Source organism: Neophocaena asiaeorientalis, unplaced genomic scaffold, assembly GCF_003031525.2.
Source record: "Neophocaena asiaeorientalis asiaeorientalis breed wild unplaced genomic scaffold, Neophocaena_asiaeorientalis_V1.1 scaffold92, whole genome shotgun sequence".
Taxonomy (NCBI): Eukaryota; Metazoa; Chordata; class Mammalia; order Artiodactyla; family Phocoenidae; genus Neophocaena; species Neophocaena asiaeorientalis.
In genome coordinates this window covers 6,828,457-6,852,165 of record NW_020174057.1, presented here as the reverse complement: position 1 = coordinate 6,852,165, position 23,709 = coordinate 6,828,457, and the positions used below count along the sequence as shown (strand labels likewise).

At 37.6% G+C, this 23,709-nt stretch overlaps 1 protein-coding gene across 1 annotated transcript in view; it reads right to left on the bottom strand.

Moving 5' to 3' along the window:
* ATP2B1 (ATPase plasma membrane Ca2+ transporting 1) overlaps positions 1 to 23,709 on the bottom strand; it is a 135,486-nt gene that overhangs the window by 70,946 nt on the left and 40,831 nt on the right. Inside the window, exon 2 of the mRNA XM_024754423.1 lies at positions 6,999 to 7,423. Coding sequence (XP_024610191.1) covers positions 6,999 to 7,206 — 208 coding nt within the window. The 5' untranslated portion in view covers positions 7,207 to 7,423. The remainder of the gene's footprint in view (positions 1 to 6,998; positions 7,424 to 23,709) is intronic.

Sequence of the window (23,709 nt, the reverse complement as noted above, 5' to 3'; positions counted from 1 at the left end):
CTGGATCTACCATTCTATGAATAGATAATGGCTCAAGAATACTGTCTTTATATGTGAAAGGGATAGATTATGGAATAAAATGCAAATTCTATCAATAGCTTGATGTTTTACCAAAAAAAAAAAAAAATGCAGCATTCTAACTGCTGGGGCTAATAAAAACATGTCTCAATTTTAGAAAATGAAGAGGGGAGAGTAATGGAATATAGAAAGCAGGTGGATTTAACTGAAAATCATGGCTATTACATAGCACATCCTAATCTTATCAAATTCTGCACTTGAAATTATGCCAGTATTTGTGTGTGTGTGTGTGTGTGTGCGTGCAGTAGTGGCAGTGGTGGCAGCAGCCAGCCTGCATTCTTTAAGTGAGGGCCACAGGAAAACACACAGATCAAGAAAATACGTGAAAATTTGTGTACATTCTTCTTGAAAACCAGACTAATACCCTCATCATATTTTCAATTTCAAAAGAAAAGGAGACTGCCCTCAAATTTAAGTGAATCACTGTCTAAATTCAAACTTAGGCTTAGTTCCTGAATGCCAACCATGGGCCAGATACTGTGGTGGGCATAAACATACAAAGGGAAATGAGTCAGACAGGATGCCTTTCTCCGGCACTTGCCTTCAAGGAACTCACAGTTTGGTGGCGCAGACTTGACAAGTAATCAGTTAATCACGAGCCCGTGTGTTACACATTATAGCGGTGGTGAGGTTGTTAATGGAAGCCAGCAAAGGGAACTGGAATCCAAATTTACTGGGTGGGGGTGGACAAGGGAGTTCTAAGATACCAAACTTGAGATCTCAGGAACGATTAAGAGAGATAGTCACAGGAAGGGTGAGGTAGAGTGTTTTAGGTGATCAGCAGGTAACAGGACCAGAGACAAGAGTGAGCTTGGCACAACGGTGTTTAAGAAAACTGAACATTTTGCTATGCCTCAAATACTGAGGAGGAGAGTTGGAAAAAAGAGATGAGATGAGACGAGATGAGATGAGATGACGTAAACAGGAGCCAGACCCCAAAGAAATTTGTTAACCTAAGTGAGAAGTCTGAACTTCCTTCTAAGGGCAGTGAAAAACCACTGCCAGCTTTCAGCAGGAAAGTGACAGGCAGCGTGAAGGGAGACAGGAAAAGACACCAGTTAGTATGCTGTTACCTGAATTATGCAAGAGAAAGGCAGCAGCCTCAAGCAGGGTGGTGGGGAGGTAGAGAAGCAGACACCCTTGAGTTAAGAGACAGGAGTTAGAATTTCCACATCTTGTCGACCCAGTGAGTGAGAACAGGTGAAAGACCCTATCAAAGTCAAGTCTATCTAGCAAGGTGGATGACAGTTTCACTGCAAAGTGGGAAAGAAGAAATATGCTTTCAGAAGGGAAAGTTTGGAGAGGCTGAGAAAATGAAGATGTCTAAAAGCAACTGAGCTTTCAAAAGGCCCAAAGCCTGGGAGAAAAGCCTGGACTGGAGCCACAGATGTCGGAGTCAGATGTGAAGTCTTAGAAGTGGAGAGCATCACCCAGGGAGAATGCAGAGTGCACCGTGAACAGAAACACAAGGCCTGCCAACACTGAAAGGAAAGCACAGGAGGCGGATGAAACGGGCCAGATAGGAAGAAAGCAAACCTTGAGAGTATAGTGTTATGAAAGCAGAAGAGAATGCTTTGGGAAGGAAATATCTCTATTGTACTCAGAAAACTGAACTTGAAAAAACTAACAAAGCGATGTTACTTCAGGCTCTATCAAGTACAACTTTAAAAAATAATATATATGCTACAAGGTTTGAGAAGAAGTAGTGTTACAATTATCTTAAAAAAATTCATAAGCAATGAAAACTGGTAATCTGAGCAGGATTTAAATTAAATGTATAATTCTCTACTTTAAAAAAAATTTTATTGGGGTATATAATTCTCTATTATAGCAGGAATAAATTTCTAGGACAAGGTCACACAGGATCATCAATAGAAAACCCTCATTCATAACTGTATACAAGTATTAAAACATACGTGGCTGGCACACAATCCTTGTCGAATGCCTAAAACCAACCTGTATGACCAAACACATACATCAGGGAATCACAGTGTTCTTGTAGTAGCCTGTAAGTCAGTAATGATTTATCCTGGGCAAAAGGCTGATTTCTTTCGAGAGTTAAAATATATTTCCATGTGTGAATGTCAATTTTATTGTATTACATCATGAAGACATGGTCAAAGCACACCATTACCAACAACCTTACTACTAGCAAGTGCAAATATAAACTGCCATCTGAAACATTATGGAAACATTAGTCAGCCAGGGACAATTGCTGTTGACTCTACCCTGCTTCCTACCACACACTACTTTTGCTTCTCTCTACCACTGTTTCCTTATTTCCTTTGTTTTTTTGTTCTCGTCTACCTAATTTTAGCAACTACCACTTAAAAAGCTTCGTGTCTCATTTGCTTTCCTGCCCTTTACAAACCCATAAAGTCATGCCTCTTATAGAGTACCATTCAGTACCTATCTTTAATTTTTATGAATTCATTTTTATCCTTTGCTTGATCAGTACTATGAATAATAAATGATACCAAGGGCTGAGATTTGCATTCTGTACAATCTTATTAGAGAGTCTATTCTACCATCCAATATAAAATATAATATAGATAACATAGGAACACATTAAAATGGGAAAGATACCAAAAGCTAGGGTAACAATAAAAAGATCAAGAAATATGGTTTAGAACAGGAATAAGAAGGTTAATGTAGGGAAACAATAATGATACAGAAGAACAAAACTGTAATGGCAGTTTTATCCAGTTAGGATATTAGAAGATTGTTTTGCCATGAAAGTACATTCTTGGATACTGAGGACTATAAGATAGGTGCTTGCTAACACATAAAACCAAAAATATGAAGCAATAAATCTCATTCCAGTTAACCTTGACATTTACAGTTCTAATTCTTTTAAGAGTAAAGATAATTAATCAGAACCACTAGGAAGTTTTTAATATGAAAATTACATCTGGCTCAAAACACTTCCTATTGATCAGTACACGTACAGTATGCTTAAAATCAAGTTAAAGCACTGCTCTGCTAGAAAACAAGCAATAAATTAGCAGGCCAAATGAGGAAGCACACAAACACAACTTCCTGAGGAGGGCATATTTTAAAGACCAACTAACGAACAGAATCTTAAATCCCCATTTTTTTTTTCATCATGTAATTCCTGCCATCAAAAAAATACTATTGTTGGGCTTCCCTGGTGGCGCAGTGGTTGAGAGTCTGCCTGCCAATGCAGGGGACAAGGGTTCGTGCCCCCGTCTGGGAGGATCCCACATGCCGCGGAGCGGCTGGGCCCGTGAGCCATGGCTGCTGAGCCTGCGCATCTGGAGCCTGTGCTCCGCAACGGGAGAGGCCACAAGAGTGAGAGGCCCGCGTACCGCAAAAAAAAAAAATACTATTGTGACAAGAGAATACAGGTACTTCTTTCTCAATCTCTCAACTCTTTTGCAAGCTGAATGAGATGAACTTTTATAACAAGAAGTACACTACAGTAGTTAAAAGCATGTCCTCTGTCTAGGTTTGAATCCCTCCTCTGGACTTATGAGCTGTGAGACTTCAGCTAAGTTGCTTGACCTTTTTGTGCTGTGGGTTCTTTGGCTATAAAACAGGATACGGTTGTTGTGAGGATAAAGTAAGTTGATATAAATTTATAAGTACTAACTACCAACTTGGCACAAAAAGCGTTATCTAAGCGTTACTTATTATTGTTGTTCTTAAGAAACATCTTTTAATTGTTCCTCCAGACTTTCGAGCAATCTAATATCTACATCCCAAATATTTCTGATTTTCCTTCTCCACTCATTTCTCTCTTAGGCATATATCACTAACACAGTACACATCTCATTTGTCTTGTGAACTTGTCTTCCCCATGTAAAAATAAGGCAGGCAGTTATGTTTTATTCACGGATGTATGCCCAGAGCCTAGGTAAGTGCCAACAAGACAGGAGATACCCAATAAACACAATATCTCAGCAATTCTAAAACACACACATTCTCATATTTTATTAACAAACATCTCTGAAATTGGGATGTATTTTAATTATACACTTACGATTATCTTACAGTTAAAACTGCCAACACATTCTTTTTTTAGGGGGTATATAAAACATATGACTATCATTAACATAGATCTGACGAAAGACTGTGTGTCAATGAATGAATGAATGAAAGAACCAAAGTGACAGATAAACTTCAGTTTTACTTAACCAAAATTCCTGTACTTTAAAGAATCATTGTTCTCTCACTTTCCCTGACTATAAACAGATTATACTTAAAAAAAAGGCTACTTATTGTCTAGATCATTTTACTTGGGCATAAAAACTCCAAGCTGATTATTCCTAGGGATGAGTCATTTGTTACCATTTGCCTAGTTGATCAGTGACAAAATATTCATTAGCTTCTGAGTGAATTACTTCTAAATTAAACTAGAACTATTCCTTTGGAAATAACATTTCTGTGAAAGCTGCTGTTGTTTTTATTTATTCTTATGACGACTGTAAACACAAATATAATGCTTACAATGGCCTTTTCACATCCTTTAAAAGAATATTTCAAAATGACAAACTATATATATATATATATAAACAGTGAAGACAAAAGTTTGTACAAATTTTGACAAGAAATAAATTCACAATACTAGGAAGAAGATGAGCAAGAATTTTCTAAGAATAAAAGACGGGGAAAATGGCATACACTTGTTTAATAGCACAAAGCAGCAACAATACACACAAAATTTTCAGTGTTAAGTGAATATTTCTAGAGATTATCCACAACTTCCACCATGTCGGAAAAGAGGTACATAACCATCCCCTCCCTAAATTTTAAAAACTACTGTACTAGGTACAAAGTTTCCGTTAATTTAATAAACTTCACTAATTAAACCAAAATCAATATAAGGAGAACTGCCCAAAATAACAACACAAAAGAAACTGCAGGGCAAACTAAAGAGAAATAATGTCCATTAAAAATGAACAAATAATGTCCATTAAAAATGAAATGGAAGGGTTTTTAGTTAATCAGAAGTTTTGTCTTCTCATAACTAACAGCAGGGAAACACAAAGACATGGTTGAGGGAAGTGCAAATATGTGCAGATTTCAAAGTGAAGTTCAATATCGGGTTTTTTTTAAATTAATTAATTATTTACTTATTTTTGCTGCGTTGGGTCTTTGTTGCTGCGCACAGGCTTTCTCTAGTTGTGGTGAGCGGGGGCTACTCTTTGTTGCGGCGTGTGGACTTCTCATTGCGGTGGCTTCTCTTATTGTGGAGCACGGGCTCTAGGCACGCAGGCTCAGTAGTTGTGGCGCACGGGCTTGGTTGCTCCCTGGCATGTGGGATCTTCCCGGACCAGGGCTCAAACCCGTGTCCCCTGCATGGGCAGGTGGGTTCTTAACCACTGCACCGCCAGGGAAGCCCCAATATCGTTTTTATGAACAAACGATGTTGTTATAAATATTGAGGGTTTTTTATGTTAACATATCCTATCAATTTGGTGATCATGAAACATCCAAAATTAGGTTTTAGATTAAATGTAGTATGTACATATGGTTGAATTAATGAATCTACCAATTGAGAATAGCAACTTAATGTACAAATCTCTAAAGTTATATGAAGTTAGCTAACATTTTAAAGTAGATTTGCATACTGAACAAACTCCAAAGTTTGTCAAATTACATCTATTAAAAGTTCCATGGGTCTGTTCCTGATTCACTGAATTTAAGCAGCAGGGGTCCAGCTCTTAAAATGGTGCAGCATATTTAATGTATAACTGAGAAGTCCATGTTTCTAGTGGTTCTGACTTGAGGAAAAGATCCAGACAATCTGGAAGACTTTACAGAAAAAAGAATATACTCCAACTGATCTGAGGAAGCCCTTTTAGGATATATGTGAATACTGACATTAGCTTCCTCAAGACCATGCTACCTCAGAAAAATTAAAGTAACTACCTACCATTAAAACAATGAGCAATTCACATAGAATTACATAAAGGTTTTAAAGAATCTTTTAGTGTGATTTAAAATTCTTTAACAACTTTGGAAATAACTTTTTGCTATTACCTTAAAATTTATCACAAGTAGTGGCATGGCATAAGATGTTTCAGGAAAAATGTTAAGAAAAACACTGAAGCACAATTTTTCTAGAATTGGCTTTGGAATATATACTAATATCTTTTAAACTTTAGCATTAATAATTTCCCTTCCTTACTAAAATAAATTGTAATCACCAAACATTCATCCTCATGTATCCTTCCCCCTTCCTTTGCAATTTGGAAATCCCTTTTGGAAACTTCCTAACCTTACTTTTATATTCAACATGCTCAATGTATAAAATAAAAGATTATCCCTTCAAACTATTTCAAAGACCATAACGCAATGAAGTTATAATGAACGTTTCTGTTTTTCAAAAAGAAATTTACTACAGATCAAGAATTATGAAACCAAAGATTTCTTTGAACAGGGAAACTGAATGTAATTCGAAGACTGAAAACTTTTTAATCAAAGGAACTGTCTGCTAAATTAAAAATTGCCATCTAATCTACTCCATTTGCTCTGGCACCTTCTGAACTAACTGTTAAAGTTTAGGTTAAGAAAAAAAAACAAACTTGGTCAGCTACTGGCAGTGAAAGCTATTTTAAGCCGCTTGGCAAAATGAAGGATAGTGAGCAGGGTTTAGTTCCACTGAATCCCCTGGGAACTACCAAGCCTGATTCCAGCTCAAGTGGAAAGACAATCATGCTATCGTAAACAAGCAGCAATATGTGCGACAGTACAAAATACTTCCTCCCACCAACTTAAAATATATAAATTAATTTGCAACACTGTTTTTGATCTAAAGTTACTTTACACCAATCTTTAATGCCACGAAAAATATGGCATAATCAAACAACAGCCAAGACAATCTAAGCATGCTTATTTATGAGCCAATTACAGAACTTGCGAAAGTACTAAAAAATGAATGTAATGAAACTCACCTTCATTGGGAGATGTTTTTAACCTGGCGCAAATTCCATAGACATCTCCATAGCTTTCCTGTATTTTTCGTAATGCATCTGTAGACCTGAGCTCCATGAGAGCCCGCAGCTCTGCGAGTGTAATTCCAAAGTCTCCATCATGATTAGCTTCCTTCAAAGAGTTTTTTACGCCACCATATGCAACCGAGTTGTTTGCCATGTCGCCCATTACAAGTATAATTTAACAGGAGGAAAATGTTTCCCAAAAGACTCTAATTTTCACTTGATATATATCCAAGATGAAAATCTTTTAAATATGAAAATCTTTCTTAAACCAAGCACTCATTGTATGACTTTGTAAAGGAGCATCAGCGGCATTTCCCAGAGAAGTATCTTGACCTTTGGCCCATGACTAGTTCTTCCTATCAGTCATGAGACGTACTCATCTGTAAGAAGAAAACATTTAAAATTAGTGAAATCCATATGAGAATATTATGCATATAAGCATACTTTCTAAGTGTCGTCAGGTAGCTAATCAAAGTATATCATTTAATTGCAACAATATTTTTTACTGTAGTTTCATGCCCTTAAAATATTTCGCATGATAAAAGGTCAAAGTATAACTTCTAAATAAAATTGTATATCAAGAGACATTAGCATTCACCATTATTAAATGAAACTATTTCACATGACTGTTAGGGATTATTAATAGTTATCATTAAGAACTACGTTAGTTGCTTTAAATTCATTCTCTCATTTAATCATCACAATTTAATCCCATGAGGTGTTATTGCTCCTTACCCTACGGAGAATAAGCCTCAGAGAAATTGAGGGCTTTCTACACAGCCCACAGATGCCTGATATGAATGAGATGGGATGCCTCTAAGTCCATGTTCCTTCAAATACACTACCCTGTCTCTCCAAACCTTTCATATGGGAGAGTCCCCGAAAGGGCAAAAAGCACAATGAACTTCTCGTGTGTTTTCCTGCAACTCTCCTTGGCCACTCTGTGATGCCTAAAACTATCTTTCACATGTTTCACATTTTTCAACTGATTTCTGTCACATGTCACCACCTCAGGTCTTCGTTGACTCTCTATCTAAAGAAATTCTCTACCCCTTAGTCACTCTTCACTGTTACTCTATTTTATTTTCTTTGCTGGCCCTCAGTATTATCTGAAATTATCTTGTTCATTTATTTACTTATTTGTTGTCTCCTTCCACCTACAATACTAGTTCTGCATACAGGGCATGAGTTGGTCCATTTCTATATCCTGAGAACCCAGAACTGTGCCAGACATTCAATAAGCATTTCAAGAATGAATGAATGCATTATTTTAATTTTCTTCACAATTCTTGGTTGAATCTGCAAACGTGGAACCCACAGATAGAGGGCCGACAGTAAGGGACGTGAGCATCTGCAGATTTTGGTATCCTGTAGGGGCTTGGGGTGGGGGGTGGGGTTGTTCTAGAACCAATCTCTTGCCAATACCAAGGGACAAATGTACTTTCAAGTTCTCCTCTTACTCTAAGCCATCTAAAAATGAGCTCTCAACTCTTCCTTCTCAATATATGTCCTTTAAAGTATGACCTCAAAGTTAACATGCCCAACAATGGATTCATCTTATTCCCTAATTAGAAAGTTCCCTTCCCAACTACCATTATCTTAATCATCTGGGCTTGAGATCTTAAATCATCTTTGATTCTGTCCACCCCAGCTTTCAGTGAACTGAGTTCAATGAACTCTTCCTTTGAAATGCCTCTTCTACAGATCCCCTTTTCTTCCGGATCTTCGAGTCCCCCTACACAAATTATAATCACTACTCCCTAGAGCTTCTCTCTCATTCTCTTATCTCCTACAACAATCCCTTCTACATTTTGCTGCTACAGTTAGTCTTTTAAACAGTTATTATGCCCCTATATCTAAACCTATAGGATGAAAACACAGTCTTATTGTTCATATCTGTTTGGCATTCAAGCCTAAGCTCTATTTTACCTATTCAACCTCTCTCCCTCCCCAAAGTATCCCATATTTAATAAATGCTTAATGATGAGGAACTAGAAAAGATTACTTGCAAGTACAATTAATATCCAGCTATGAAACTGTTACAGGGATGTTTGCAAATCATGGTATGTGGTTAAATATCCATCAAAATTGCCTAGAGGACTTGTTAAAATACAGATCACTGGGCCCCACTTCCAGGGTTTCAGTAGGATATGGGTGGGCTCCAGAATTTGCTTTCCTAACAAATTCTCAGGTGATACTGATGTTATTAGTTCAGAGAGTACAATGTGAGAACCACTGGACAGGAGAACGGGCTAAAAACTGAATTTATACCAGCTGGTTGAGGATGGCTAGTGGAGGGAAAGTTTGCTTGCCTTGGCTTAAATTTACAAGGATGTGATAGTTATAAACTCTGTAAGACATTTTCTTTCACTGCCTGCTTCCTCCCACTTCACAAATCCTTCTGCTTGCCCAATTAATACTAATTTTACTCATCTCCTAGGCAAAGTGGGTTCCTACTCACACATCAATTATTATAATAACCCAACTTCAGAAACTGAAGAGGGTGGTTATTTGATACTCTCTGGGTTTTCATACCCCAAATTTCTTGGTATCTGTACTTCACACCAACCCTAAAATAAATTATTATTATTTACTGAAGAGATAAAATAATTAAGATTCATTAGTCTATGTGTTGGAGGCATGTATGTCATCATTCCTCTGGTTTCCACAAAGAGGAATTTTCCTCAACAATTTCTGACTTCCTACCCCACCCATTACCACTGAGGTGAAATGAGTTGCTTGACAGATTTTTGGAAAACAACTAGACATACATAGCTTCCTCATGTCCCTGTGTTCTTCGTGAGCCCAATGTCTGCAGGACTCATCTATTCTGGTCTGAGTTATTAGTGGCAGACCCCCAGGTAAAAAAGCCTATTGTTCAAAGTGCCGGGGGGTGGGGCGCGGATAAATAACTGTTTAGTTCTGGATTCAATATTAGAACTTCTTTGTTGTCACACAAAAACTTTCATTTCAGCTTTTGTCGGTAATAAAACTAACGTTTTTATTCCTATGTGCCAATATTTGTCTTTTCTCTTCACAGAATTCAAGCAGGAGAGAAGCGTGTTATTTATTGGGTGACCTGAAATTTCTCAACAATAAGGATACGTAACAGAGCTAGGATCTGAAATCTCTGTTTGCAACTCAAAAGCCATGCTTCGGGGCTTCCCTGGTGGTGCAGTGGTTGAGAGTCCGCCTGCCGATGCAGGGGACACGGGTTCGTGCCCTGGTCTGGGAAGATCCCGCAAGCCGCGGAGCGGCTGTACCGGAAAAAAAAAAAAAAAGCCATGCTTCTTCTACTATACTGTCTCTACTTTAAGTCTTCATGTTTATTAGGTTGAAATGGAAATTTTTGTAGGTTAAAAAACAAACAACACCAAACGTACCAATTTATATAATAAAAACAGAATTCAACAGACATTATAGTGGATATTTGTTGTCTGCCACATCAGCTCATCCTTCTCCCCCATTTCTCAGCAATGGCCTCACTTTTTGTTTGGGGATCTGCCCTTCCCCAACTCTCAATGTGGTTCATCCCCATATCCAGACATTCCCCTGACCATAAGGGTGATGGGTTCAGGAATGTGCCTGTGACTCAACAAAGACCAATACATAGGTGACGACAAGGCATCTGCTGTGACTCTGGAACAGAGACTTGTTTCTTGTTACTGAACTTAAATCTGAAATGTGGAAAGCCTCTGAGAAAAGATCTAAAAGGGAGGGAGGGAGGACATATGTCTGTCAGTGCTAGATCATTTGAGCCCCTTGGTCGATCAATGCCTAAAGTCTGTCCTATCCATGATCTTTTCATTAATTTTTCAATAAATTCCTTTTGGGGATTTTCTATGACTTTGCAACCCATAAGGCTTTGATAAGTACATGATTACCAACCATGTTCAGTCCCCCCACTGTTTAAAGAAAGAGAGGTCCAGGGAAAACCACCAAATGCAAACGAGCCGCTTTCCAAAAGTGGACTACTTGAATTACTGATTACCTACAAATGATAAATCGGGCTGTTGTCTATTTCTAGATCATCTATAGCCTCTCCTCCTATTTTCCTCTCTGCCAACTCTTCACTCTTTTACTCACCTAACTAGTGAACTGACAAAAATGCCAAAGACAACAAACAAAAAAGTTTTGCTTTTCATTTGTTAGCTACAACATGACAATCAAGAGACATGCTATTTGGGATTGAGGTACAACACAGTAGAACATCTACTTTGCTTCTCATGGTTCACTAAAAGATTCTGACCTTCCATTTGAAAAGTTAAAGAAGAAATGTTAAGTGGAAGCGCAGGCTCCACAAGAGGGGGATTTTAAGGAAAACACATACCTAATCTACATAGGCCTACATAATCTATCCCAGAATCCCGAGATGACGTCTTTGACCCAACCACTACTGATAATCTTTGAGGGAATACATAAAAAGACAGAGGTGGTTTAAGACTAGAGTGGGGCAAAAACAGTTACAGTCTTCAAAAAGAAGAATAAGATGGATTCCAACCGACACATAAGCTTTACTGGGAATGGGCAGGCCCCCAAAAGAAAACAAAAGGATGACTATGAGGTCTTAGTACTGAGTGAAGCTCATAAAGAGACAGTTTTGTTAATATTACAATTCAATCCCTTCTTTCACAAGGTCACTTGACTTATAGATTGTGGAATGGTTGTATAGATATTATTTATACTCAACAATGATAACAACAAAAATATCACACATTAGAAAAACTACAAGAAATACAGTGGCAGAGTTAAGTAAATTTGGAGATGAAATATGGAGTTGGATGAAATATGGAGCTCTAAGAATGATTATTAGGGACTTCCCTGGTGGCGCAGTAGTTAAGAATCTGCCTACCAATGCAGGGGACATGGGTTCAAGCCTTGGTCCAGGAAGATCTCACATGTCACAGAGCAACTAAGCCCGTGCTCCACAACTACTGAGCCTGCGCTCTACAGCCCACAAGCCACAACTACTGAGACCGCGTGCCTCAACTACTGAAGCCTGTGCACCTAGAGCCTGTGCTCTGCAACAAGAGAAGCCACCACAATGAGAAGCCCGTGCACCGCAATGAAGAGAAGCCCCCACTCGCCGCAACTAGAGAAAGCCCACGCGTAGCAATGAAGACCCGATGCAGCCAAAAATAAATAAATAAATTTTAAAAATAAAAATTAAAATGATTATTAATATTACATAGTAACACAAGATTCCTGCAGGCAAGAAAATATGTGCTATTATAACTAAGTGTATTAGAATAAGAGGAACACCTGAAAGGTGTTTTTAAATGCATTACTGTTCCTAATTCCTGACTGTTCTAAACTTTTCGGTGATGTGAAAATATAGAAGTTATGTTTCTCCAATCTGTAGATGACTTGAAGCTAGGTAAGTCAGCAAGTACGTTAGATGAAAGAATCGGAATCGGAGACAGGTGGGAATGGGAAGCTAACTTTAATTGGTACAAAAGTATGGTCTCCTACATTTAATTCCAAAAACATAACTGCACAAACACGACATACAAGAAATACAACAGTATATATTCAAAGACAAAGATTCAGTTTACTGAAAGCTCTGAATGCCTTAGCTTGATGTTAACTAATGTAAGTGCTTTCCCCTCCCACTCCCAAGCTGTCTTAGGCAGCAATGACAGGAGTGTAACAACTAACAAAGGGAGTTTAATAGACCGATTCTACTTTGCCTTGCACAAACACATCTAAATGTTACAGGATCATCTGTAAAACACAGACATAATAACAAATAACACACCTCCCTAAATGTGTGAATATATGTAAAACAGTGTGAAATTAGCCTGACACACAGTAAATCATAAATACATGTTAGCTATTTTTACTATATTTCTAAACCTAGAGGAAAAGAGAATCCTGATAACAGTCTAATATAAGTGAAGCTCTGCTATACAGATAAAGCATTGATGACTGAATACATCAAAAAGACTGGTGAACAAAAGAGAGGCACCAACTTTTATTTGTATTATAGACAACAGGCCTACCAGATTTCACATTCCTCAGGTCTGAATTACCATGAGAAACACAGTATAAAAAATAATAAACAGAATGTTGAAGATGTCAGAAAATCAGTCCACTGAAGTAGTGGAAGAAATTCAGTCTAGGGGATCAATATTTCATGATAGCTATTTTCAAACATTTGAAATTAAAAAAAAAATTTTTCATTGAAGTATTGTTGATTTATAGTGTTGTATTAATTTCTGCTGTATAGCAAAATGATTCAGTTATACATATATTCTTTTTCATATTCGTGTCTATTATGGTTTATCACAGGATATTGAATATAGTTCCCTGTCCTATACAGCAGGACCTTGTTGTTTTCTCGTACTATACATAATAGTTTGCATCTGCTAATGCCAAACTTCCCATCCTTCCCTCCCCCACCCCCCTCCCCCCCTTGGCAACCACAAGCCTGTTTGCTATGTCTGTGAGTCTGTCTGTTTCATAGATATGTTCATTTGTGTTGTATTTTAGATTCCACATATAAGTGATAGCATAAAACATTTGAAATTTTAGTGTAGAATAGTGACTAGATATATTCTGTGGAGTAGTGGAGGGCACAACTAGAATGAAATGAAAGAAAGTTATGGAGAGGTAGATTTTTGGCTGAGGCAGAACTTAGTAACAAGTTATCTCAAACTGGAATGGATCTATAACAGTTAATTTTATGTCAACTTGACTAGATCACAAGATGCTCAGATATTTGGCTAAACATTATTTCTGGGTGTGCTTACAGCGGTGTTTCTGGATGAGATTAGCATTTGAATGGGTAGACTAAGTAAAGCAGATTGCCCTTCACAATGTGGGTGGGCATCATCAAATCCAATGAGGGCCCAAATAAAACAGTGAAGAAACGGTAAGTCGTACCCACCCCTCCCTGCCTAACTGTCCAGTCTTCCCCTACCCTCAGACTGGGAATTACCCACTGACTTCCCTGGTTCTCAGGACTTCAGATTGATCTAAAACACCAGCTTTCCTGGGTCTTTAGTTTGTAGATGGCAGACAGTGGGACTTCTCAGTCTCTGTAACTGCCTGAGCAAATTCCTCATAATAAATCACTATATGGATAGATTTCTTATTGGTTCTTTTTCTCTGGAGAACCCTGACCAATAAAGGGTCCCTCGGTCATTTAGACTCCCTACGCTTGGAGTTGACAGAGCTATACTAAAAGAATGTATGGAAGAGAGTTCAATACTTGAAGACAGTCCATGCCCTTTTGGTGATGACTCTAGTCTTTAAAAATCCATTCCTGATTCAAAAGGTAACACCATAAGTCCTGATGCAATAAGCATGCTTTATACATGTACACAACTTCCTCTCCAGCACTCTATTCCCCATTGATCTTAAACTGTTCCGCTTTTAAAAAAATCAAGATTCCTTTTAGGGAAGATTACTTCAAAGAGAACATACCCCAGACAAGAAAACTTATTCTTTTTTTCTTTTAATATAGTGTATGAAACACACCATCTAATTTGAAGATCTGCTAATTGTGTTCATAAGCTTAGGAATTTGATTAATTTCAACCCTGAATTTACACAAACTGGTTATAAATCAAAAGTAATTTATCTGTTAGAAACCAATCCTTTCATTTAAACTTTCATTAATCTCTTAAAGTGTCCTTTGAGTCAACTAAAGATTCCTAAGTAATCTTGACTTTTTTCAAATCACTCCCAATTTGGGATGAAATTTCAAAAACAGCAGAAAAAGTTATAGTCCTAAACCTTACTCTTTAATTTTCTAATGTTTAGAGATTCAGTAACTACTTCAGTACATCAAGTTACTTCTGATTTCATACATTCTTTCCCAAGAAAATTCAAACAGTTCTCTTAAGGTAAAATAAAATATCTTCAAATTTTCATTCATATATTGAAATAATTTAAGTGTTAAGTCAAATTTCTATTTACTAGGCCTATTACATGTCTCAGTAAATGTTTAAAAATAAAAAAATAGTATTTACAAAGGTTCTTAGTCCATGACTGGTTCTATGGGAACACAAATTATGGATCTGGGGTTTGGGGGGAAAATCCTCTAAAGATAAAGACAGCTTATTTTCATTCACTTAGAAAAATTGTAAAAGTTTCTAAATCAAAGTAAAATACCAACAATATACAAATTTTAAAAAGCCAGCATTCTGCTGAAAAATGATTACAAAGGAAAAAATCATAGACTTTAACAGCTGAAAGGGATGTTGAAGATCAAATCCAAGTGTTCATTTTACACCAATTGAAACCAAACACTCATCATCATCTACTTCCAAAAATAAAAGAGAGCAAGCATTAAATGCTCACAAAAATCATTAAAAAGAAGAGTAAGAGATCAAAATTTAAATCATGGGATAAATCGTAACAACATACAGGTTTTTAAGGAGGCTACTATGGGGAAATAACTGGCATTGTACTTCAAAATGGGTACTGACACCCTAGCTATTAGACACACCATTTGATTGACAAAAGGGTAAAAGTTTTTGACTGCAGCCTTTCAAAAAAGAACACTCACAAAATCTCCGTTTTCTTAGCCTTTTTTTTTTAAACATAAAAATTAATTCAAATTCCTCTGTAGACAAGTAGCTGTGAGAAGAGGGATAACATCTTTATAGCTGTTTCTCACTGTAGCTGCTATCGGCATGTTACTGACAGTGAGCACCAGCTCATAAATTAAGAAATCCAGCCCCACCAGATACTAGCAGTAACTCGCAGTCAGTGAAAAACCTGAAACTCGCCACCTTAAATGTTCCCTGAGGGAGTCTGGACTGTAAAACTATGCCTAAACTTAGGCCTGTTATACTGAACATTTATTTAAAGACAAAAAACATGCCATATTTATCTCTGATCTTCATATCTTAAGCAAGAGGTACTATGCTCTTTCAACTCCCTTACAGTCACCTTCTGCAGGAAAAAAAATCTTATACCTAACTCATACCCTAAAATTTAGTCTTTAAAATATTAAAGCAATTTTAATAAGAAATGACAAAAATGTAATGTAAATTACTGAATATATAAGTACTAGCATGTAATATTTGACTGTAATGGAGGAAAGGGCAGATGGTCTAATATCATACATATCAAAGAGTAGACACCTCAAGATCGTGAGTGGTGGGAAGTTTCTTTTACCAAATTTTGTTATATTCAAATTATTCCATTAAAACACTCTGAAGAACCAAGGGATTACTTAATTTTAATGTTACTCTGAACTCTCATTAATCAAGTTTTAAGGGGCTTAAAGAAAACATACACGCTTGGCTTGCATAAGAGCATATAAAGCTTGTTTAGAAAAGTAATTTACATCAGGTGAGTAAAGAATGATACATCTACATAAGATTAAATTCACCAAACAGGATTTGTTTCATAGAACGGGTAAGCAGGAAAATAAGCACAGACTACAACACCTGATTTATTAGTCTCAAAAAAATTCATGAATACCATGGCTGTGTCTGCGTTGACAAAAATTACTCCCACTCCCCTCAGTAAGTTACTTATCCACTAGATTCCTTCAGAGACAAAGTACAATACTCTCAAGGGCAAGTTACAGATGCTGCCAGTGATAAATTCAGAATGACCACTTTAGCAAATCTCTCAGGGTGGGAAGCAAGTAGACTAGAATAATGGAGGAACTAACCTGTTCTTCTATTACAGCTTTTTGTTTTTTTAACATCTTTATTGGAGTATAATTTCTTTACAGTGTTGTGTTAGTTGCTGCTGTATAACAAAGTGAATCAGCTATACGTATACATATATCCCCATATCTCCTCCCTCTTGTGTCTCCCTCCCACCCTCCCTGTCCCACCCCTCTAGGTGGTTGCAAAGCACCAGGCTGATCTCCCTGTGCTATGCGGCTGCTTCCCACTAGTTATTTTACATTTGGTAGTATTTATAAGTCCATGCCACACTCTCACTTCATCCCAGCTTACCCTTCCCTCTCCCCGTGTCCTCAAGTCCATTCTATACGTCTGTGTCTTTATTCCTGTCCTGCCCCTAGGTTCATCAGAACCATTTTTTTTTTTAAGATCCCATATATATGTGTTAGCATACGGTATTTGTTTTTCTCTTTCTGACTTACTTCACTCTGCATGAGACTCTAGGTCCATCCACCTCGCTACAAATAATTCAATTTCTTTAACACACAGCTGCAATGATCTGTTTACCTCTCTGTCTTCCCCAATGAACTGTGAACTCAAGGCAGGATTTGTGCCATTTATTTTTAACCCCAGCACTGTCAGGAATATAGTAGGTGCTCAATGTTTATTGAATGGAAACATTCTTGTTTGAACCTTAGCTAAAAATCAATTTGAAAAACAGGTTTTACATTAGTAATCAGTGACAATTCAAACAGCAGAGCAAAACATAACTCCTAATGCTATGTTTAAAATAATATGCTAGGTGTTTAGTTTGTTAAGAGAAAGTCATAGCCTTCAAGGAGTTTTCAAACCACTTTGGTATGCAAATATACAAACTTTCCTTTAAATTCTTTCAGACAATGTTAAGTTAAAGGTAATTCAGATTTCCAAATAAATTATATAATGACTGCAACATGGCAGTGGTTCTTAACTGGGTCCTAGACTCTCAGGGCTATGCAAAGCAACAATGCTGAGTTTCAATACTTCATAAAGCCTAGAAGAAATTATATATTTATTTGAGAAATAATTTGTTAGGATTACTCATGTTAACTTAAAATTATGCCAAATCAATATGGTAATAAAGTTAGCAATTAGATGTAAAGAATTAAGAGATAAAAATCCTACCTGTAAAGGCAGATTGGTAAGAAAATCCTCCATCCCACATCTAGCTATCACCCTCTCTTAAATTTGCCATTTCTATTTTATCTCCTACTCACAGATCACCCCATTTCAAACCAGCGGCTTCTGGGCTGCACCAAAACTACTCTTCAAGGTGACCACTGACCTCTCTTGTTCCTAAATCTAAAGACACAGCTAGTCCCTCTTATCTGACCTACTGGCAACCTTTGCTACTGTTAATCACTACCTCACTCTTGAAATGTACTGTTGCCTCAATTTCTCTGATGTTGACTCTTGTTCCCACCACAGTGCCACCTCTGGTTGCTTGTTCTCATTTTTCACTGCTTCGTCTTGAAATTGTCTAGGGAGTCAGTGGAGAGGGACTGGGTGGCACTGTAATCCTGACCATAACTGCTTCCATCTGTTTTTAGTTAGTGAGCATGAGATCAGTTTATTTGCACGTGCATTTACAAGGTTCATTTTTTTTTTGTTTCTCTCTTATCTCATAATTTCACTATTCAATTAAAATGATGAAACCACACGATAGCAGTCTGGCTTAGTAAAAGTGTGAAAAAACCACCCAGTTTCCTTATCCTAGCCCCCAGGACAGCTCCTTTTCCCCCATAGTCTTTAGTTTATAAAGAAATATGCCAGCCCAAAGCAGAACAGTTTCTGTAAACTGGTGATTCATCCCCCTCCCTGGGGCTGTAAGACAATTACTCTTTTGATAACTGTCATTTCCAGCACAGACTATTTGTTTATGCCAGAGTACTTAATTAAGCATAAGATATGATAAAATTTTAATGTGAATGATCTCAAACACAGATTACTTGAAGTTCACTATAGACATTTTTGCTTTATGGTCAAATCAGTTGGACTCATCTTGTTCCCAACACTGATGATGCCCATGTCTCTGGAAAGGCTGTCCTAACTAGGAATGAGTGGTTCTCAAACCTCAGCCTGCATGAGAATCACCTGAAGGGCTCTTTAATACACAGACTGCTGGTGATCTCTGACCCCCAGCAATTCAGTAGATGCAGGGCAGGACCCAAGAATTTACATTTCGAAAAACTTCTCAGGTGACGGTGATAACTGATGCTGCTGGTCTGGAGAACCACTATTATAGATAAGAAGTATGCCCTGAAATCTGACTAAGGAACAAACTGTTGGATTATCACCTTAATCCAAAATTTCCCAACAACAATATAAGCAAATTACTCATGGTTCTTTGTTATGCTATTCTTAATTTGCATGAATAAGTGAAAGCACACCATATTCTAAAAATACGCTGTTACTTTGCTTTTATTTTTAATACCAAGTATACTGATGTATTATACAAATACTGCAAATAATTTCCTTCATTCAAAGAAACGTGAAGACACATTGCTTTATTTTGAACATATGTAAAGTTAAACACCTAAAAATCTTAAATTTTAACAAATTTAACAGAGAACTACAATTCAGATATCTACCTTTCTCCTGCTCTCTCCCAGAAATAAACTGTCCTTTGTTTTCTCCTATCCTATTGTTCTATTTAGGCGTTTTAAGAACTTTCATCCTAACAATAATCGTTTCCATGCGCAAGAAAGGCCTTTGAAAAGCTCAGAAGTAATTTTATATAATCCAGTGCTGCTTACCAACAAATATAAGAACATATTCTATCTACAGTTAAATATGAGAACGAAATGTTCTCTCATTTTCTAGTCTCACTGGTTTTGAGAATTTCAGCTATAGTCAAGAAAGATTTCTAAATTAAAACAGTGTTTTTTTTCCTTCTGTTCAGGAGCTAGAAGGCAATATGAACACTTGAATGTCACACCAGCTGCTCTATCAGCCTACTCAATTCTTAAGAGCTTCTATCCTGTCAGTTCACAAGAACCTACACTTAAATGCTTAAGGAAACAGGATGCTCATTATGTCACTGAACAAGCTCACAAAAATAAAGTTGGCAATATTTAGAGAAGCATAACTCTTATCTATAAATTTAACATGAGCTTTCTGTCTTCTTAATTAAAAACTCTAGATTTCAAGGATTATTTATTCCAATATCTAAACAACTGAAGGAACACAGAACTAAGGGCAGAAGACCCTTTCCCATTCCTTTATCTCCTTTTTCTTTATACCATTTGATTAGTTGATGGTCTTTTGCAATTTCCAGCCATGGTTACTAAAGAACAGCCCAGTAAATCAATACTCACTTTTGCAACACATTCAAAACATCTGGCTGAAAAACAAGGTAAGCTATATTTTAAGAGGATGTTAGGCAAGAACCTGATTTACAGTTAACTCACCAAAGGGCAAAGAATATGGACATTAGGGGATGTGTTGAGCCATAACCACTCGATCACATCATGTTGCTGATCCTTCAAACTCTCTGGTTTCACACAGTTCCTGACCTTCATTCCAAGACTTTGATTTGTACTCTGTGGCTGCTATTCAAGGGTAGAGCTACACATTAACAGTCATTATCACTTGGAATTGTTCTATTTTCAAGACTTCCTCTCTGGTGCAACTTCTATTTCTCTTCACCTATAAGGAATCTTGTATATATATCCTGACCTCCAGGCTCAAAGGCAGTCAAGACCCTTTCTGATCATACTTGCCTCCCTAAGAAAGCTACTTCCCAATGGTCAGAGACTCCAGTTTCGCTCTTCCGTCTTCCCTTGCTCTTTTATTCTCATACTACACTCATCTGGTTAATTAGCTACCCTTGAAGAGACATACCATCTGGCTGAGCGATGCCAGTTAAAATTTTAAGTTCCATTAGAAACTTGTTTTTCTCAGTAACATATGATCCACTGACACATCTCTAACTTCCTAGCATGTTCCTTTTTCTATCTGGAGTCTCCTAAATTACTCCAACTCTTGCCTCTCCAGGCTACTCAAGTCTACTCCAAGACCATAGTTCCTTATTTCCTTGACAGCCACTGCAAGCCGTGGCCACTACTTTGTACTGGTTCCTTCAACTTCAATATTCAGATACATTCGACCCCATAAAAGACCATTCTCTCCTCCTCCCACCCAAAACAGTCGTCTCCTGGATTTTGTTAGGCAAACAAGATATCCTTTTTTCCCTTCCTTTTACCACCTCTTATAAGGTCTATCCTCAATGCTTCTTCCTGATCACCTGCTCTCACCTTGATCCATCCTCCCACTCCCAGGTTGGCTGCTTGTGGTGATTAATAATCTCAGGCTTCTTCTCAGTCCTCAGCCTCCTATATATTTTGTGTCATTTGACAGTACTCCTCCCTCCTATCCATTGTATTTCTTACTTAGTTCTCCCAGGTCTCTAAGCAATACTCCTCAGCCCACATATTTCCTGGCTTTTAAAATCTTTACCATACCCTAAATGAGGTTATCACCCAGGGATCTATCCACAGGCCTCTGAGCAGCTGATACCACATCATGACCTATATCTCAGGACTTGATCAAGCTCCAGGCCAATGTTTTCAACTGTTAACAGACATGAACATTTGAGTATCTTGCAGCAAATCTAACTCAATCACCAATATTATTACACTTATCTCCCTATATCTGTTGTTCTCTCTGAAGTTCCTATCAGTTCCAAACATATCTGAGTAAGCCCTACATCCAAGTCTCTTTCTTCAAGGAGTCTGCGGCCTAAATGAGGAAGAAAGACAAGTATACAAGCAAACACAATTAAGTGTTGTAGAGAGCATCAGGAAAGGTTGGGTGAGCACACAAAGCGACGAGTGTTAATGGTGATGTGGCTTTGAGAAAGGCTTCACTGTCTAGGACACACCTGGATTGAAGCAGGGTTGGGGAGAGGTAATGAAAGGGCTGAAAACAGACGTGTGAGTGATAGTTTGACATACCTAAGCACAAGAGAATAAGGAGGCAGCACAGGAAAGAGATGATACCATGATAAAAACACTATCTACTTATACCCTTGGAAGGTTTCTTAAAAGTTTATCTTCTCTTCTTAAATACAACTTAAGCTTTCTGAGGGAGGAGCCACAACTTGTGTTCCTTTCATAGCTCTTACAGAGGCTAATAAATTGCTTAACTGTTCACTAGAATAAAAACGGATAAGAGTCCATCTAAATTGTGGAAGATCAAAGCAATTAGAATCCTCAAGCTCCCCTCACAGAATATTTAAAAAATCAGGCACACACGTTAAAAACAAACAACGCCACACCCCAAAACTTCAGGTTAATATTAATATAGTACTTGGGAGAAAACATGCAGATTTCAAAAGCTCCTGACTTCCTATTTCTTTATGATAATTTCTTAATACAAATGATTTATAAATCTTCTTATAAAACTCTTATAAATCATCTTCTAAAACTAATGAGAGACTTGCATCACCCTTTGAAAAGGTCAGAACACTTTCACAGCACCTGCAAAAGTAAAATGAAGGAACCAGGAAGGAGGTCAAAAGGAAGGAGTACTTTTAAGATGGTGATAAGACACGGGGCAGCATCTAGCCTATAAGCATCTCCCCTCTGTAGAGGTCTTCAGTAGAAGAAATGTGGATATTGACGGCTTCAGCATGGTGTCATGTACCAAATCAGCACCACTCCTCTCACCCATTTGTTTCAGTATCACTCTCAGGCTCCCCACCTTCTTTTTCTTTGGACAAGTTTCAAATAATCTCCTAGTGTCATTTTTCCTAATGAAAGCTGGCTTATTCCCTTTGCCTTTCTACTAACTTCTCCTTCAAGGAACAGTTAACATGCCCTCCCTTCTTCAACACCATGACATGAAATTACTAGTCTACTTCTCTCTGCTTCTGTAGTTTCTGAGCCACTATAACATTCAATATGTACTACAATTACTTGTGTACATGACTTTCTTCCTGATTAAAATGTAAGCTCTAAGGACAGGTTGGTCTTGCTCATTTCTGAATCTCCTAGTGACCACCTACAGCTCCAACACCTTCCCACAGAAATGGCTCAATACAGGGTAACTGAACTGAACTGGAAAACATGTGGCAATGCATTGAAGATACTGGTCCTTTAAGTAAGGCCTGTCTCAGGTGCTGGCAAATGAAACTGTCAGTTCCAGAAAAGCAGAGATTATTTCAGCACTCAAGAGGATGCCTGGCCCACCAGGGAATCATGACTACAGTGATGGTAGGTCCACAACTTCTTAGATTTCATTTCAGCACTTTTCTGTACTTGCTGGGTGACCTTCGGCAATTTACCCAGTGTTTTAGCTTCCTCATTTGTGAAATGGGGATAACACCATTTACTTCATAATTTTGAAGAGGTTTTAATGAATTAATACATGAAATATCTTAGAAATTATCCCAATGTCTTAGAGCCTGGCACTTAATAGTAAGTACTTAATAAACCATAGCTATTTAATTGTTATATTAGCGGTAACACATTTTTAGTTTCCAATAAACTGTCATGTGCAGTGAACACTGTATAATACTTAAGTCAGTCTACTGATATAGAAGGCACATAATACATACTTGTTAAGTAAGTGAAAACATCAAATTCAATATTTGAATGTGATGTCCTTATATATAATGACACCTAACAGCATTTAAGAATTAAAAAGCAAGAGACCTGGATCACATCCAGAATTTTCTAACAGTTGATCTACAAACTAGATTGATCTACTTTAGAAAAGGATAGTAGAGTGACACCCCAGAGGCAGGAAAAAGGTTTTCTTCCCACAATTAAAATTAGATGATTAATTGTTGAAGGTTCTTCAAAACTTAAAAATAATGATTAAGAAAACTAAACAGTGGGCTTCCCTGGTGGTGCAGTGGTTGGGAGTCCGCCTGCTGATGCAGGGGACAGGCGTTCATGCCCCGGTCCGCGAAGATCCCACATGCCGCGAGGCGGCTGGGCCTGTGAGCCATGGCTGCTGGGCCTGCGCGTCCGGAGCCTGTGCTCTGCAATGGGAGAGGCCACAGCAGTGAGAGGCCCGCGTACCGCAAAA